A 17,155-nucleotide genomic window follows, 5' to 3' on the forward strand; every position below is an offset into this window, starting at 1 on the left:
CAATCTTTCCATTATCCACCTACCGGGCTGGCTCAACGTGATAGCCGACATTCTGTCCCGGTTGCCTGAGTAACATTATATATATAGTGTAATAACACCACACAGTATTGTGCGAGGAGTAATGTTGGCGAGTTAGGTGTTGAAGGAGTGAGGGAGGGCTGCCTGGGTGTGGCAGCCCACACTGTACAATGTGTGTATATAGCAACCCATCCTCCGAATTGACAGTACGATTTAATACTAAGTGTAATAAGTACACTTTCTAACTGTCATAACCAGTGCATAATTGCACTTATGGGGCTGTTACATTTACCCAACTCCCTCCCCCGATTTAATTCCCCTCGTTTTCTGTTAAGACACACAGAATTTTAGGATGAAATTTTCAATTTCAATTTGTATTACACAAGTTTTAAATATAAAAAAAAAAAATTTCTGGTTTATTAAACAATATAGATTTTATACAAAATTTTAAAATATCCTGAGTTATTTTACAATTTATTGATATATTTTAGTTTTGTTTTATTAGTTTTATAAAACTGTAATATCAATATAGCTATAGGTTAAGTACTAATTGTAATTAAGAAGCAATAAAATTATTATCTTCAAAAACTAAGACGGTTAGGTGAGGTTGTGGTTTTCTATTCAGTTTTTGGGGTAAACTCAAATATTCACAATATATTTGACAGTACGATTTAATACTAAGTGAAAATAAGTACAATTCCTAACTGCTATGAATAGTACATAATTGCACTTATTTGTCTCCTTACATTTACCACCCCATTTTTGGAGGACGGGCTGTATATAGTGTAATAAGAGCAAAAACACAGTTTGATTGATCGTACAATATAATACACGTCACATATATGAGCCCCATAATTTTGAGGAAAGCGATGTTCCACATATTGAACTACTGTATAAAAATTCCACAAATTACACACTTTTGAATAATATTGCAGCATAAAACCAGAGAAGAAATGAATGATAAACATTAAAATAATTGTGAAACATTATATTCGCAGCAACATCCGTCCCACGGGGTGGCGGGGCCTAGTGACCTTGAGCGCTCCATCGCTCAGTGCCCATAATATACTCAACTTCCCAGCTCCATCGCTCAGTGCCCATAATATACTCAACTTCCCAGCTCCATCGCGGCTAAAGTATGCCACATGCAATATTTTTTTTTTAGTTTCCCGTGATCAGAGACTGCATTTTAACAATATAAGAAGAGAAAATAATTTTGTGTTAAGAATTAATTTTCAATGCACCACAGGTGTGCCGTATTTTAATACAGAGCAATGCAGTGGTTAAGGGTTAATAGTCTTATAAGGAATGTTTGTTTTAGTTTTTGTTTTTGTGCACAGTGGTGTTGTCGGCTATTAGCAGCAGCACTGCGCAAGGGCTACGGGATACATAAAATTTTTAGCCGATTCCAATAATTTAGATATTTTAGCCCTAGCCAAACTCTCATCTTAATTCTGTAGAAATTTTTTGAAATGACAGCTAATATCAGATATTAAATTGACATATGCTTTAAGGCAGTGGTAGAACATACCTGTTTTGTTTATCAGCACATTACAATATTAAATACTTACAGGTATATTATCATGTACAGTAATTTTAAAATAGGTATAAAATACTGTATGTGAGAGTCCATCAAAGGTTCAGGGATTGGCTGGTGTTTCAGATCTGGCACACCCCTACCACATTCGGGCTCTTACCTTCTGGAGTGATACCTAGGAGTACTGTACCTAGAATGTTCACCAAGCTTACTCATGTCATTCTTTGATCACTTTTGCTTTTGAGTGTCTGAGTCCTAGCCTAATTTGACAACTGATTGATATGGGCACCCAATCATTGTCTATGTCTCCTAGCTAGGTATGCAAGAGTGTCTGATCTAAAGGAAGTCCCATTTGGCTCCATTGTAGTTTCGTACTTGGCTAAGCCTGGTTTTGGAATGGCATCTTGAGGTTATCTTGAGATGATTTCGGGGCTTTAGTGTCCTTGCAGCCCGGTCCTCGCCCAGGCCTCCACCCCCAGGAAACAGCCCGTGTCAGCTGACTAACACCCAGGTACCTATTTTACTGCTAGGTAACAGGGGCATAGGGTGAAAGAAACTCTGCCCATTGTTTCTCGCCGGCACCCGGGATCGAACCCAGGACCACAGGGTCACAAGTCCGGCGTGCTGTCCGCTCGGCTCCCCATGATGGTGTGTCTGTCTGTCTCTTCTGAGGCATATCTTGCCTTAGAAGAAAGTCTGGTTGTGTTGAGCCCATAGATTTACTCAGAGGTCTCGAGTGGCTGTGTGACAGTCTAAACTTTACCTGCATGGTTTATCCACTGGGCCAGGTTTGACTGAAGGTGGTGGTCTCATTTCTTCAGGGGGTGCCTTTTTAACTGCTGCCAGGAAAGTTGGATTCATAACCTGGGATTTTGCAGAGACTTTTTTGCCACTGTTTTTCCTCTTCATGGAGCTCTTCCCCACCTGTGCTTGCAAGAAGTGTGGAAAATTATGGCATAATTAAATTGATGAGCATGTTACTCTCTCTCTTTTTGCCTCACAATGAGCTGGTTTCTGAGTACTCACTTGAGTTGCATTCAATATTGCAACTCAATGGGTATTGAGTTCTCAATACCCTAATTTTGCCAGCTAGACTATTTGCAAAACTGTTTGTCATCTTGAGGGAATAAGGTTGAGGAGAGAGCCTGGAGGGAGTTATGAGTCCTGGGTGGACCATGATGGCTCAGGCTCAGAAAGAAGTGATTCACTTTGCTCAACACCTTACTTGTATTTAAATTTTGTGCGGTTTGCAGTGGTGCAAATCATGCTGGCATATGATTTACTTTAATGGAAAAAATTCAATTTTATACATTTCTTAAATGAAGAGTGAAACTTACCTTGAAAGTTCTCTCTTTAAGCTAAAACATTAAATTATATAAGCAGTGTTTCTTGTTTTTGCTGAGCCAGTTCCAGCACTTTAAATGGCAGTTTTAAAGTAAAAGCTAAATACATTTGGGTAAAAAAACAAGAAATCTTTAAGACATACTCATATTCTTTATGGAACATGACAATAATTACAAAATCTTTACAAAAATAAATCAAAGAGCTTTCTTGTTTTATGCGACTAGACAACTGAACAAAGTCTTGTGCTCTGGGATGAGGAATCTAGATTTTATCACTAAACAACATTAGTGGAATGAAAACTTGTAGGACGGGTACCATTAAGGCACTTTTATAATTCTTGAAACATACCACATATGTTATGGTATAATTAAATTGAACAGGTACTAATTGTAACTAAATACAAATATATTAAAATTAATAAAACAATCATACAATAAACAAAAACAATAATTCTTTAAAATTAATAAAGCACAGCTTCACAAAAAAAATGAAGGAACTAAGTATTTTTCTTTTTATGTATATTCATATGTACATATACAATAAAAGAAATGACAACCATCAAAAACTGACTTGTTTCATATACTGGCAGCCAACGACTGCCAACTTAGAGATACAAGACGAACACATTGTATTAACAATATAAATCAAACATTAATTGCTGAATAGTTAATGATAGTACAAAAATTACTCATTCATATCATGTACCCTTTACAAATTTACAGTTCTTTTCCTTGCTATCAAAATGGACAGTAACGATCAATGGCTGCAATTAAAAAATAACAAAACAGCCATTAATTTGATTAATTTTTCGTAAAACTAGATTGAAGTTATAACCTACTCAAACAATATCGTGGTAAAATACATGATACTGTTAAGAATTTTTATAGTACAAAAGTACATAGACAAAATAGCTGATCATAAAATTTGTGAGGATCTATCACATACCAAAATGGATGAGATAGTATCCAAGCATAGAATAACAACATGACTGATGTGACCTCTTGCGATGCCAGGGACTTCTTTACACCTTCCATATCCAGGGTCCACTCACAACATAACCTATACAAAATAAAAGCTATTAATAACTTACACCTTATTTTCTAATACAATAAGAAATTGAGTACTGTTTATAAGTGAATACTTAGGAATACAAGCTATAGAACTGTCTCAGTGATATCAGCCAATTTTTTAACTGGTATCAGCCTATTTTGCTATATCAGTATTGGTTGAATATCTTCCAAATCTTCGCACTTAATATTTTCCTTTTATACCAGTAGGTATAGGGGCAAATTATTTTTATTATTATATGTTATTTTATTTTTATATGCAAAAGTTCTTACATTCTTGTAAAGCCACAAGAATGCATGTGTTTCGGTCAGGTCCTTAATCCTAATTTTCCTGGAATACAACCTGCCAAATTGTTTAACAACCAGGTACCCATTCACTGTTGGGTGAACAGAGGCATACAGTTAAGGATTGGTGCCTAGTCAATCCTCCCCGGCCACGATATGAACCCAGGGAAAATCGCTCGCGAAGTGTGGGGCGAGTGTCTTTTCACTTATTAGTACGCTTAAAGCTCTTCCTCCCACAATTCATCTAAGGCTTTATCCTACCATTTATTCTTAAAACACGACCTGATAATTGATTTACAATCAAGTCCACAATTACTGCTGTGTGAGTATAGATGAAGAGTTCAGAATTTGTGAACAATTGTTACACACTTTCCAGAGGGAATGAGTTATGAGAGAAAGTTTGAAGGAATTAACTCACACGTCACTGACAGGCAGAAGAGTTAGGGGTTACCTTACCTTGTGCTGGGGAAAGACAATTCCAACAAATAATTCTCACTAACCACACCCAGTCCACTCCTGCCCCAATCACCTGTCTATTCCACCCATATTTGCCCTACCTACTACTACCAACACCCTTTCTACCTCCACCTACTCTGGATTCTACCTGTTTTGGACCTAAATGTGCTTGCAGGAGTTGAGATTCTGCTCTTTGGTCTTGCTTCTTAACTTTCAAATATGATATCTTAAATGTGGTGTAACGCATTTTGATCTTTGCATGGAGGTATTCAATTTTTCCAAAGCACACTAATGATTATATTAAAGTTTCAAAATGAACACCATGGAAATGAAAGGCACATTGCCCTGAACCTCTTCAAGAATGGATAGCTAGGAAAATAACTGAATTTTCTTGAGTGTTATCAATCAATACTCACTGCTGGGTGGTAAATTTAAGTTTCACTTAGTATATTCTGCAGGAATAGTTGTTCTATGATTATTATTATTATAAGTTTAGAAGATTAGTACAGTCTCCGTGGTGTAGTGGTAAGACACTCGCCTGGCGTTCTGCAAGCGCTATGTCATGGGTACGTATCCTGGCCGGGGAGGATTTACTGGGCGCAATTCCTTAACTGTAGCCTCTGTTTAACGCAAAAGTAAAATGTGTACTTGGACGAAAAAACGATTCTTCGCGGCGGGGACCGTATTTCAGGGACCTGCCCGAAACGCTACACGTACTAGTGGCTGTACAAGAATGTAACAGCTCTTGTATATATCTCCAAAAAAAAAAAAAAAAAGCGTTGAATGTAATGAAACGCCATTTTCTGGGTGAGTCTCGGAGGCTCCCCGGAGCTATCCATGGCTGATATGGATATCCTAACTATTTTGCATCAGTCGATGTGGGTGGAGTTCTAGGCCTACCGGGGACCACGAGCCAGAACCTGGCCCCCTCAGAGAGGCACGGGGAGCAATGGCCCATAGAATGCACATGTGATTTGGAGCATTCCATATCTGCCATCGACCGGGACAGGCACCCAGAAAGGTAAGCGCCCCAAAACAAACCCCTCTTCTGGTTAACAACAAAATTGACAAACGAGTGGACAGAACTCCCCCAAAAGAAAAACAAGCAAACTAGCATGACGTCACACGAGCCGCGCCGCATGTCTGCGCAGCTCCCCCCTCCCCGGGAGGGGGAAGGGGGAGCCCCAGACCCCCGAGCCGGCGATCCACACCCCAGTTCTGAGGATGGACATCAAAAACCGCGAAAAACCGCCGACCGGAGGGCGAGAGGGATGCCGGAGAGCCTCCGGGACTCACCCAGAAAATGGGGTTTCATTACATTCAACGCTGGTTTTCTGGGGGGAGCCCCTGCGGCTCCCCGGAGCTACCTCACCAATGACTACCAAGAAAAACCAAGGGCACTTACCCAGGAGGCGGTCGGTGCTCCACCTCTCAAGACGAAGCCGAGACCACGGGCCGCAACCGCCGACCTAAGGCAACACAGGCCCGACTGGGCCCAGGAACGTTAACAAGGTAGCGTGCAGCCAGGACCCTGTTCGACCGCCAAAATCCCTGCGCCCGAATGTCAGTCCAAGACATATTGCCGAAGACGGCGGCAAGAGCAGCGAACTTACGAACGTCATGGGCACGGGGATAGACCGCAGGCTGGCTGGATTTAATGACCCTGCGGACGACCTGAGAGACCCGAACCCGCGAACAGGGAAGAAGGGAAACCGGATCAACCCAAAGCGCGTCCCCGGACACTGAAGCCGTGGCGCGCAGATAACGGCGGAGGGCCGCAACCGGATACAATACATGGTGAACCCCCGGCCTGACAAACCACGTATCAACAACCCAAGGACCCCTCCGGAAAACAGCAGTCTCATTCTTCGCCAGAAAAGAGGGAGACGGCTGCAAACGAACAAACCGAAGACCACGACCAAAGGAGCAAAAACCCCTGCGCCGGAGAAGAGCATGAAGCTCCGCCACACGACCCCCAGAGGCTAATGCCAACAGAAAAAAGAGCCTTAGCAAAGCAATCTTGAACCGAAGGGGCCACCACAAAACGAGGAGTGGAAAGATAGAAGTGCACTCTGTCCAAAGACCAGGACGGCTCAGGTGGCGCATGAGCAAGCCGGAGGTGAAACAACGCCCGAGACAGCTTGCGAAACGGCGCAGAAGTAACATCAATACTGAAAGCAAGCTGCAGCGGCTCCGCCAGCGCCGCACGATACGAGGCGACAGTATTAGGCATAAGATGACGGTCCTGAAACAACCAAGAGAGAAAGGACAACACCTTTCAATAATTGTAATTGTCACTACAGTAAAACTGAATGCACGGAAATTTCGTTTACCACCTGTTTTGACAAGATACATATTGTAACTGTTCAGCATTGTTACATCAACAAGGTGGAAAAACATTTTCTTGGTCCACTTGACTGTTTTGCATACACACTCCACTGCCCTTACCATCATATCACATTTATCCACCAAATGCATGTTGATGTTATAGTCCAAGACACAATCTGGCTTATAGATTATTTGTTTAGTCGTTCTGTTCACTTTGCCACTGTCCAACATTGTACCATTGTGAATGGTGGTCAAGATCTTCACTTCACGCCTGTCTTTCCACCGCACTGAAAGCATTGCATCTGTTTTCCTTAGCTCACAATCACCAACCTGCATAGCACCTGGAAACACTGGCATTTCTCTTCATTTTGCCTTCACTGTGCCCCACACTCCAGTTCTATTATCAAGCAAGAACCTGGTTAGCAAGAAACTGTTATAATAGTTATCTCTGTACAATATGTGGCCCTTGTTCAGATATGGTGCAAGCAGTGACTTCACAACACTACCCGAGAAGCCATGTTGGTCATTAGCAGGAATGTCTACATTTGTACCCGTATACATGATCATGTGTAACACAATTCCTGTTTCACAGTCACAGAGTACAAAGAATTTCAATCCAAATTGGTGGCCTTTGGAGGGAATATACTGCTTGAAGGCAAGACGTCCTTTGAAATGCACAAGAGATTCGTCAATCACCAGCTTCTGAGCTGGTACGTAGAGATCCCTGTACTTTCCAATAAGTTCATGCAGGACGTGCCTTACCTTCCAAAGTCTATCATCATCATTCTGGTCTTCATCATTTGCAAAATGAAGACACCTGAGGATTATCGCAAATCGGTCTCGAGACATATATTTGCCGAACATTGGTGTTGGAACAGTATGGTCTTTCTCCAATAATGATCAATTACGTGTTTGACACAATGTTTCATCAACATCCACAGTGCCAAAAACACATATATTTCACCCACAGTCGTATCTTTCCATCGCTGTAAATGTGAAAAATCTGATAATTCCTCCTCACCAATGAGATCAGCCGCATATTTGTTTGTTTCCTGAACAATATATTCCATCAGCGGCTCATTGAAATATGCGGTAAAATAGTCCATTTCACACATATCTGCACCTTTATCAGGGAAAAAGTCTGTACTCCCAACATCTGAATTATCAAACACAGGAATTTGTGGAACAAAATCTGTCCCATTACTCCACACAAAAACACCTGTTGTCTTTCGAGAGCCAATATCGACACCACGGCAAGGAAACCGTTGACCAGGAGCTGAAGCAGGTCTAGGAACAGTAGGGGCAGGCATGGACGTTGACGGAAAATTACTTGATGTTGAGGGTCTTTGTTCATCACCGTCCCCATGTGGTGCCAAGCGGTGCCGCATGGCTGGGCCAGATGCTGCTAACGCAACAAAATGTCGCTTGGCAACACCACACACTCCACTGGCACTAGCACCGAAACTATTTTCCGATTCTTAGTCACTAAAACCGGAAAATGATTCACCTTCCTCAGACTCGTCGAACAAACATCAATATCCTGCAAAACTGCACATGAACTGTGGGGTCTGGCACGAAGTGGAGTCAAGTGAGGGCGAGGAGGCATGGGCGAGATGCTAGGCCTAGCCCTGGTGGAGCCAGCATGTTCACACTCGTCGTCGGTCGTATCCACCTCCGAGGGCTGTGTGTTGTCATGATCAAAGTCTGAGTCATCAATATCAGATTCATCACCATCTGGGAACAAATTCTTATTAATTTCATCCTCGGTCAGAGGTCGCGAGGAACGCCTCGTTGAGCAGGGACGGTCGATGGAACTTAATGCGCTCGCCATGGTGTCCACCAGGTAACTGAAGCCTCTACACAATGGCAGCCTACGCGAGATTTTTTTCCCAGGTGGCGTTTGTTTATGGTCAGGTGCAGGCTCCCCGATGACTACCCCTATCCCACACGGGGCGTTTAAATTATAGCGTTAGACGCAAAATCATCGATTAATGTATTGCGCGGTTTCGGTTTTGTTACTAAAATCATTTATTAATGTATTGCGCGGTTTAAGGGTTAAAGAAAAGGAAGAGTCCAGGGAAAAGGCAGCATAGAAAGGGCTGCTGGTAAGACCCAGATCCCTTGGCAGGAGGAACATGCTCGAAAGCCTCCATCCCCAACCCGAACGAGGTAGCCCCCGAAGCCGCCCGAGTCTCGGCACCAACTAAACCCCGCCCCAACCCAGAAACCCGCAGGCGGTCAGGAGCTGGGAACAGGGAGGAAAAGGGGCGAACAGCACCTAACCAAAACGGGATGGCTCTGGGGCATCTGGGTGAAAAATCAACCTAGCACGTTGCAGCAACCTAAACCTAGCTTGCAGCATGGATGCCGCCTGTACTCTGAATAGTAAGGACATAAGAAGAGTACTGGAGAACAAGCAGCGAACACCTCTCGCAAGACTCCGGGTCAAGGTGTCAGTGACCCAACAGGCAGCATGACGGAGATAAAAGTGGCGACCGTCACCCTGAGACAAGGGCACAGGAACCACATGGAGAAACCCTGTGGTTTCGGCAAAGAACCGCCAGAGAACAGTCCGAATGGAGCTGAATGGTAGAGCACCGAGTGATCTTTCAGGCATCCCTGTGTACAGGAATCGTAGCAGACGTGTGGAAACAGGCTAACATAGTTCCAATCTACAAAAGTAGCAGCAGGGAAGATGCCCTCAATTATAGACCTGTATCATTGACAAGTGTAATGGTGAAAGTATTGGAAAAACTAATCAAAACTAAATGGGTAGAACACCTGGAGAGAAATGATATAATATCAGACAGACAGTATGGTTTTCGATCTGGATGATCCTGTGTATCGAATTTACTCAGTTTCTATGATCGAGCCACAGAGATATTACAGGAAAGAGATGGTTGGGTTGACTGCATCTATCTGGACCTAAAAAAGGCTTTCGACAGAGTTCCACATAAGAGGTTGTTCTGGAAACTGGAAAATATTGGAGGGGTGACAGGTAAGCTTCTATTATGGATGAAAAATTTTCTGACTGATAGAAAAATGAGGGCAGTAATCAGAGGCAATGTATCGGAATGGAGAAATGTCACAAGTGGAGTACCACAGGGTTCAGTTCTTGCACCAGTGATGTTTATTGTGTACATAAATGATCTACCAGTTGGTATACAGAATTATATGAACATGTTTGCTGATGATGCTAAGATAATAGGAAGGATAAGAAATTTAGATGATTGTCATGCCCTTCAAGAAGACCTGGACAAAATAAGTATATAGAGCGCCACTTGGCAAATGGAATTTAATGTTAATAAATGTCATGTTATGGAATGTGGAATAGAACATAGACCCCACACAACCTATATATTATGTGAGAAATCTTTAAAGAATTCTGATAAAGAAAGAGATCTAGGAGTGGTTCTAGATAGAAAACTATCACCTGAGGACCACATAAAGAATATTGTGCAAGGAGCCTATGCTATGCTTTCTAACTTCAGAATTGCATTTAAATACATGGATGGCGATATACTAAAGAAATTGTTCATGACTTTTGTTAGGCCAAAGCTAGAATATGCAGCTGTTGTGTGGTGCCCATATCTTAAGAAGCACATCAACAAACTGGAAAAGGTGCAAAGACATGCTACTAAGTGGCTCCCAGAACTGAAGGGCAAGAGCTACGAGGAGAGGTTAGAAGCATTAAACATGCCAAAACTAGAAGACAGAAGAAAAAGAGGTGATATGATCACTACATACAAAATAGTAACAGGAATTGATAAAATCGACAGGGAAGATTTCCTGAGACCTGGCACTTCAAGAACAAGAGGTCATAGATTTAAACTAGCTAAACACAGATGCCGAAGAAATATAAGAAAATTCACCTTCGCAAATAGAGTGGTAGAAGGTTGGAACAAATTAAGTGAGAAGGTGGTGGAGGCCAAGACCGTCAGTAGTTTCAAAGCGTTATATGACAAAGAGTGCTGGGAAGACGGGACACCACGAGCGTAGCTCTCATCCTGTAACTACACTTAGATAATTACACATGTGTATGCACATACACATGTGCACACACACAGTGTACACATGTACATGCACATGTGTATGCACACACATACACGTGAAAAGAAAATTACAAGCTGCCGACCAGTGCGTAGAGAGCACCACGACAGCCAGGCGAAGAAGGCACATAACTGCATCAAAAGGCCCACCTCGACAACAAAACCCCAAAGTCCCAGCACGACCACAACACATGCCAAGACCCAAAAAGCCAGTCTGCAAGCCAGAAAGACCCCGGAATCCCAAAAGGCAGAACCAGGTCACACCCGAGGAAACAAAACCCGCTGAACCCACAAAGGGGGCCCAAGAGGAAGGAACCTCCGGAACGAAACTAAAGAGCCCAAAGGAACCCAGAATCGAACCAGGGGGAGCCCAAACCACCACATTTGCCAGCGGAGATACACCACAGAAAGGCAAAGCACAGCCCCCCAGACAGAACCCCCAGGGAAACGGTCAAAACAGACCAAAAAACCGAGGGACAAGATGTGGGAGCAAGCATAACAGACAGGGACACTGAGCCCAAACCCATGGGCCCAGACCCAAAACAGACAAAATTGGAAAACCTGGTGTAAAATCAACCCTCAAACGTTCCCAGAGGAACAGGAAACAGGCAGAAAACACCAGAAAAGCAAAGAAACGACAACAGGAGAATAAAACCCCTGAAAAAAGGTGAAAAACTCATGCAAGACGCTCGCTCGTACACCCAGGTGCATGCAAACAAACCGCAACGCCGCCCTGGTGGCCACGCTGGGAAACCGGCAGAAGAAAATGGCCACCAGAAGAGAGGGCTGTGGCTGATGCAAAACATACGAAAACATGCCAGCAAAAGTGGGAAGCAAGCAGATTGGATGGGCGAAAAACTCCGCCCAGGAGCAGATAACCCCGGTAGGGGGCCAACTGCCCTAGAACTGCTAGCAGGCATCCCCCACAGCCCCGGGAACCCGCAACAGAGGCCCCGGGGCAGAACCGTACTCCAAGCCCTTTGCCCTAAAAAAAAAAAAGTTAGAGTCCATGGGAAAGGCAGCAAGAAAGGGCCGCTGGTAAGACCCAGAAGCTTTGGCAGGAGGAACAGGCTCGAAAACCTCCGTCCCCAACCCGAACGGGGCAGCCCTCGAAAACCGCCTGAGTCTCGGCCCCAACCCCTAAACCTGCAGACAGTCTGGAGCCGGGAACAGGGAGGGAAAGGGGCGAACAGCACCTAACCAAAACCGGGCGGCCCCGGGGCATCTGAGTGGGAAACCAACCTAGCATGTTGCAGCAACGTAACCTAGCTTGCAACACGGATGCCGCCTGTACTCTGAACAGTAATAACATCAGGAGAGTACTGGAGAACAAGCAGAGAATCTCTCTCACAAGACTCTGGGTCAAGGTGTCAGTGACCCAACAGGCTGCATGACGGAGGTAAAAGTGGCAACTGTCACCCGAAGACAAGGGCACAGCAACCAACGATCCCGTACAAGACGGGTTGGAACCCGGAAGACACATTCAATGGTCCACCGAGCCCAGACAGGGGTTTCCAGGGCCCGTAGGCTGACTGTTACTAACCGGTTAAGAAACCCCCCCCAAAAAAACAAGGGGGGTAGAGGACAACACTGAAAACCCCTGCGACGTGTACAATCACGGGGACTTAGCAGAGGGCCACCAAACACTACCAGTGGAACTATAGCCATACTGTACTAGACAGACACCCACCAGGCAAATGAAAATAAAAACAAAAGAAAAACCCCGCAAAAGTACACAGTCTCCAGAGGCAACAGGAACCGGTCGCCACTTAGGTGGCAGGTCGCGCAACACCTTGATGCCCTAACCAGCACAATACCAGTCTCTTCCCAGGGCCAAACAAGGGCCCCAAGCTCCAGCTGGCCCCAATGGCGAGGCAAATGCCGAGCAGCAAGAACCTCTACAGGAATGAATTCTGAACGCCCCAGGGAAGATAACCCTGTCACGCAGGGGCAGTACTTACAGGGTGCTTAGGGAAGGAAGCCCCTAAGCGTATGCAGCCCCGGCACTGATGAGGTACTCCTGGCCACCGCACAACACAACACTCAGCAGTGAACGCCACACAAGGCAAACACTGCCTAGGAAACTGAGGCCAGAGAAGCATCTATCCCGGTTGACATTAGCTTACGAACTGATGCTAGGCAGCCGGCACGGTAGGTCCAGGGCTCCCCCCTCCCCCTCTCGAGGCAAGGAGGGCTGCACGAACGATCGGCGGGGCAGAGTGATGTTTGCTCGCTTCCTTGGGATTGTAGGGAGTTTCTACCTCTCTGTTCGGTTTTTGTTTTAGTTTTTTACCATGTGGGATTTGTTTTGTTTTGCCTACCTTTCTGGGTGCCTAACCCCGGTCGATGGCAGATAAGGAAAACCCCAACCACAAGGGGGTTTTCCAGGGCCATTGCTCACTGAAACCTCTCTGAAGGGGCCAGGTTCTGGCGCTGGTCCCTGTTAGGTCTGATCTCCTTAGCTAATGTCCCGGTCTAATATAACATACATTAGCCCAATAAGCTCCAGGGAGCCGTAGGGGCTCCCCACAGAAAACCCAGCGCGTTGCCACCACCTGAACTCAATGTGCAACTCCAGCGCTGCCTGCACTCGCATAGTCAGCATAAGACCGGGTAACCAAGTCACAAACAAGCAACGAAACTCACAGGACTTCGGGTCGAAGGTGCCACTGACCCCTCAGGCATCAGATGGAGGCAAAAACTGTGAGGGTCACCTGGAGTCAAGAGGACTGAGCAACCCTCGAACTCGCACAAAGCGAGGGGGGACTCCAGGGACACATCCATCGGCAGGTAATAACTCGCCCAGGTAATCCCAGGCTGGGTACTGCTAACCGGCGCCCAAGTCTACCAAACAATCTTCTAAAACTTGAACCCCCGGGACATGTACACTCACGGGGACCAAGCAGGGAGAACCACCGGAAGAAGGTTAGAGTACTCAGTACACAGGGGGCAACAACCAAGGCAGACCCCCACCAGGCAGGCAAACAAAAAGAAAAAGAAAACCCCGCAGGAGAACAGCGTACCCAAGCGGAACAGAGCTGGCTGCTATGATTGGTGAAAACAAGCTGCACAGTACCCCGTGCCCCTACCAGCGCAAAACTGCCCCTCACCCTAAGGTTAACAAGGTTGACAGAACACACTAGCACACAAAGGGCAGCCGAAAACCAAGCAGTAAACGGCCTAGCAGAGGCAGAACCCAAGGAACTTGTGGAAGGTAACCCCAAGCCCCAAGGGCAGTACTTACAAGGCACTTAGGGAAGGAAACCCTAGGCGCATGCAGCCCGAGTACTGGAGAATCACTCCCAGCTCACGCACCACCTAGCAATCACCACACACTAGGTACAGTGCTGAAACAACCACCGGAGCCGGACCGTTGCCTCTAGCATCAGCCTTAGAACCGAAGGGTGGATAGCTGGCACGGGGGTCTGGGGCTCCCCCTTTCCCCTCCTGGGGAGGGGGGAGTTGCACAGATAGCGGCGCAGCGACATGTGACGTCATGATCGTTAGCTCGTTTCTTTTAGGTGGAGATCTATCCACTTGTTCGGCTTTTGGTAGCAAAATTTTCATCAGAATAGGGGTTTGTCCCCAGTAGGCCAACAGAACTCCATACACGTGACTGATGCCAAAGTCTGACATTAGCATATCAGCCTAGTAAGTTCCCCCCCAGAAAATATTGGACAGTTTTCTTTTGCAAACAGAGTGGTAGACAGTTGAAGCAAGTTAAGTGAGAGGGTGGAGGAGACCAAAACCGTCAGTACAGTGTTACCATGGTTTTCAAATTTAATCTGTTGCCAGAGACAGGTCTTAAGCTAAAAATTCGCAGCCCAAAACATATTTTCCCATAAGAAATAATGTAAATTGAATTAATCTGTTCCACACTCCCCAAAATATTAACTTCATAGTAAATTTTATACCTAATTCACCCAAATCTTTAGTACTAAAGTATATATAAGTTATTGCTTACCTATATTGATGACTCTTGTTGGGGTATGGAAGATGCTGAGGAGGGGGTAGGGAAGAGGAGAGGTGTTAGTTATCTTGAGGTTATCTTGAGATGATTTCGGGGCTTTTTAGTGTCCCCGCGGCCCGCTCCTCGACCAGGCCTCCACCCCCAGGAAGCAGCCCGTGACAGCTGACTAACACCCAGGTACCTATTTTACTGCTAGGTAACAGGGGCATAGGGTGAAAGAAATTCTGCCCATTGTTTCTTGCCGGCGCCTGGGATCGAACCCAGGACCACAGGATCACAAGTCCAGCGTGCTGTCTGCTCGGCCGACCGGCTTCCTGTGTTTGGAAGGGGAATCCCTCTTCCATTATAACATCAAGCAGTGATGACTTCTCTAGGGTACTCTCTCTCTCCTATGTTTTCCTGGAGTACCACTAGGACCTGGTTGTGGCTCACTACTTGCTTGTCTTACTAAGAATCTGTCTAAAGTCACTTGTTTTTCTCTACATTTTAACACTTGTTTGTAGTGAGACATCACATTGTCATTAAAAAGGTCAATGCAATGGCCTTGTACATCTGGGTGAGTTTTTTAAACAAAACTTTTTAGTTCTTCCCATACTTCACACATTTTCTTAATGAGGAAGGGACATCCTCTACCTGCCTCTACTCACAACTATTTTCTTTGGTTGAACTTTACCACTGACTTTCTTGGGACACATGGCATGATATATAATAATTACTTTTATATTCAAAAAACAAAAAACCAGCGTTGAATGTAATGAAACGCCATTTTCTGGGTGAGTCCCGTAGGCTCCCCGGAGCTATCCCAGGCTGATATGCTAATGTCAGACTTTGGCATCAGTCATGTGTATGGAGTTCTTAGGCCTACCGGGGACCACGGCCAGAACCGGGCCCCCCTCAGAGAGGCAAGGGGAGCAATGGCCTATAGAAGCCCCCGTGTAGTTGGAAGCATTCTATGTCTGCCATCGACCAGAACAGGCACCCAGAAAGGTAAGCGCCCCAAAACAAACCCCTATTCTGGTTAAAATTGCTACCTAAAACCGAACTAGTGGATAGAACTCCCCAACCGAAAAACAAGCAAACTAGTGTGACGTCACACACTGCCGCGCCGCTGTCTGCGCAGCTCCCCCCTCCCCGGGAGGGGGAAGGGGGAGCCCCAGACCCCCCGCGCCGGCTACCCACACCTCAGTTCTTGAGGCTGGATGTCAAAAACGCGAAAAACCGCCGACCGGAGGGAGGGAGGGATGCCGGGGAGCCTCCGGGACTCACCCAGAAAATGGCGTTTCATTACATTCAACGCTGGTTTTATGGGGGGAGACCCGTCGGCTCCCCGGAGCTAACTACCCACAGACAGAAAAAGAGGGACTTACCCGGGAGGCGGTCGTCGCTCACCCCTCAACTCGAAGCCGAGACAACTGGCTGCAACCGCCGACCCAAAGCAACACAGGCCCGACGAGGCCCAGGGACATTCACAAGGTAACGAGCAGCCAGGACCCTGTTCGACCGCCAAAATCCCCGCGCCCGAATATCAGACCAAGACATATTCCCAAAGACGGCAGCAAGAGCCGCGAACTTACGAACGTCATGGGCACGGGGATAGACCGCAGGCTGGCTGGACCTAATAACCCTGCGGACGACCTGAGAGACCCGAACCCGCGAACAGGGAAGAAGGGAAACCGGATCAACCCACAGCGCGTCCCCGGACACAGAAGCTGTGGCGCGCAAATAACGGCGAAGCGCCGCAACCGGACACAAAACATGATGCACCCCCGGCCTGACCAACCAAGCATCAACCACCCATGGACCCCTCCGGAACGCAGCAGTCTCATTCTTCGCCAGAAAAGAAGGAGACGGCTGCAAACGAACAAAACTATCACCACGACCAAAAGAGCAGAAACCCCTGCGTCGGAGGAAAGCATGAAGCTCCCCTACCCGACCCCCAGAGGCCAAAGCCAACCAGAAAAGTGCCTTGGAAAAACAATCCTGGACCGAAGGGGCCACAACGAAACGAGGAGATGAAAGGAAAGCAAGCACTCTGTCCAAAGACCAGGACGGCTCAGGCGACGCATGAGCAGGCCGGAGGTGAAACAATGCACGAGACAGC

At 45.9% G+C, this 17,155-nt stretch overlaps 1 protein-coding gene across 18 annotated transcripts in view; it reads right to left on the bottom strand.

Moving 5' to 3' along the window:
- Nucleotides 1-3,027: 3,027 nt before the first annotated feature.
- LOC123773435 (UDP-N-acetylglucosamine transferase subunit ALG13) overlaps nucleotides 3,028-17,155 on the bottom strand; it is a 384,366-nt gene continuing 370,238 nt past the window's right edge. For 17 of the 18 annotated variants that reach the window (XM_045767364.2, XM_045767919.2, XM_069307078.1 and 14 more), the window contains one exon: nucleotides 3,028-3,958. In XM_045767364.2, coding sequence (XP_045623320.1) covers nucleotides 3,921-3,958 — 38 coding nt within the window. In that variant the 3' untranslated portion in view covers nucleotides 3,028-3,920. The remainder of the gene's footprint in view (nucleotides 3,959-17,155) is intronic. The other variant, XM_045767756.2, reaches the window with a different exon arrangement.

This window comes from Procambarus clarkii, chromosome 1 (genome assembly GCF_040958095.1).
Source record: "Procambarus clarkii isolate CNS0578487 chromosome 1, FALCON_Pclarkii_2.0, whole genome shotgun sequence".
In the NCBI taxonomy this organism is placed as follows: domain Eukaryota; kingdom Metazoa; phylum Arthropoda; class Malacostraca; order Decapoda; family Cambaridae; genus Procambarus; species Procambarus clarkii.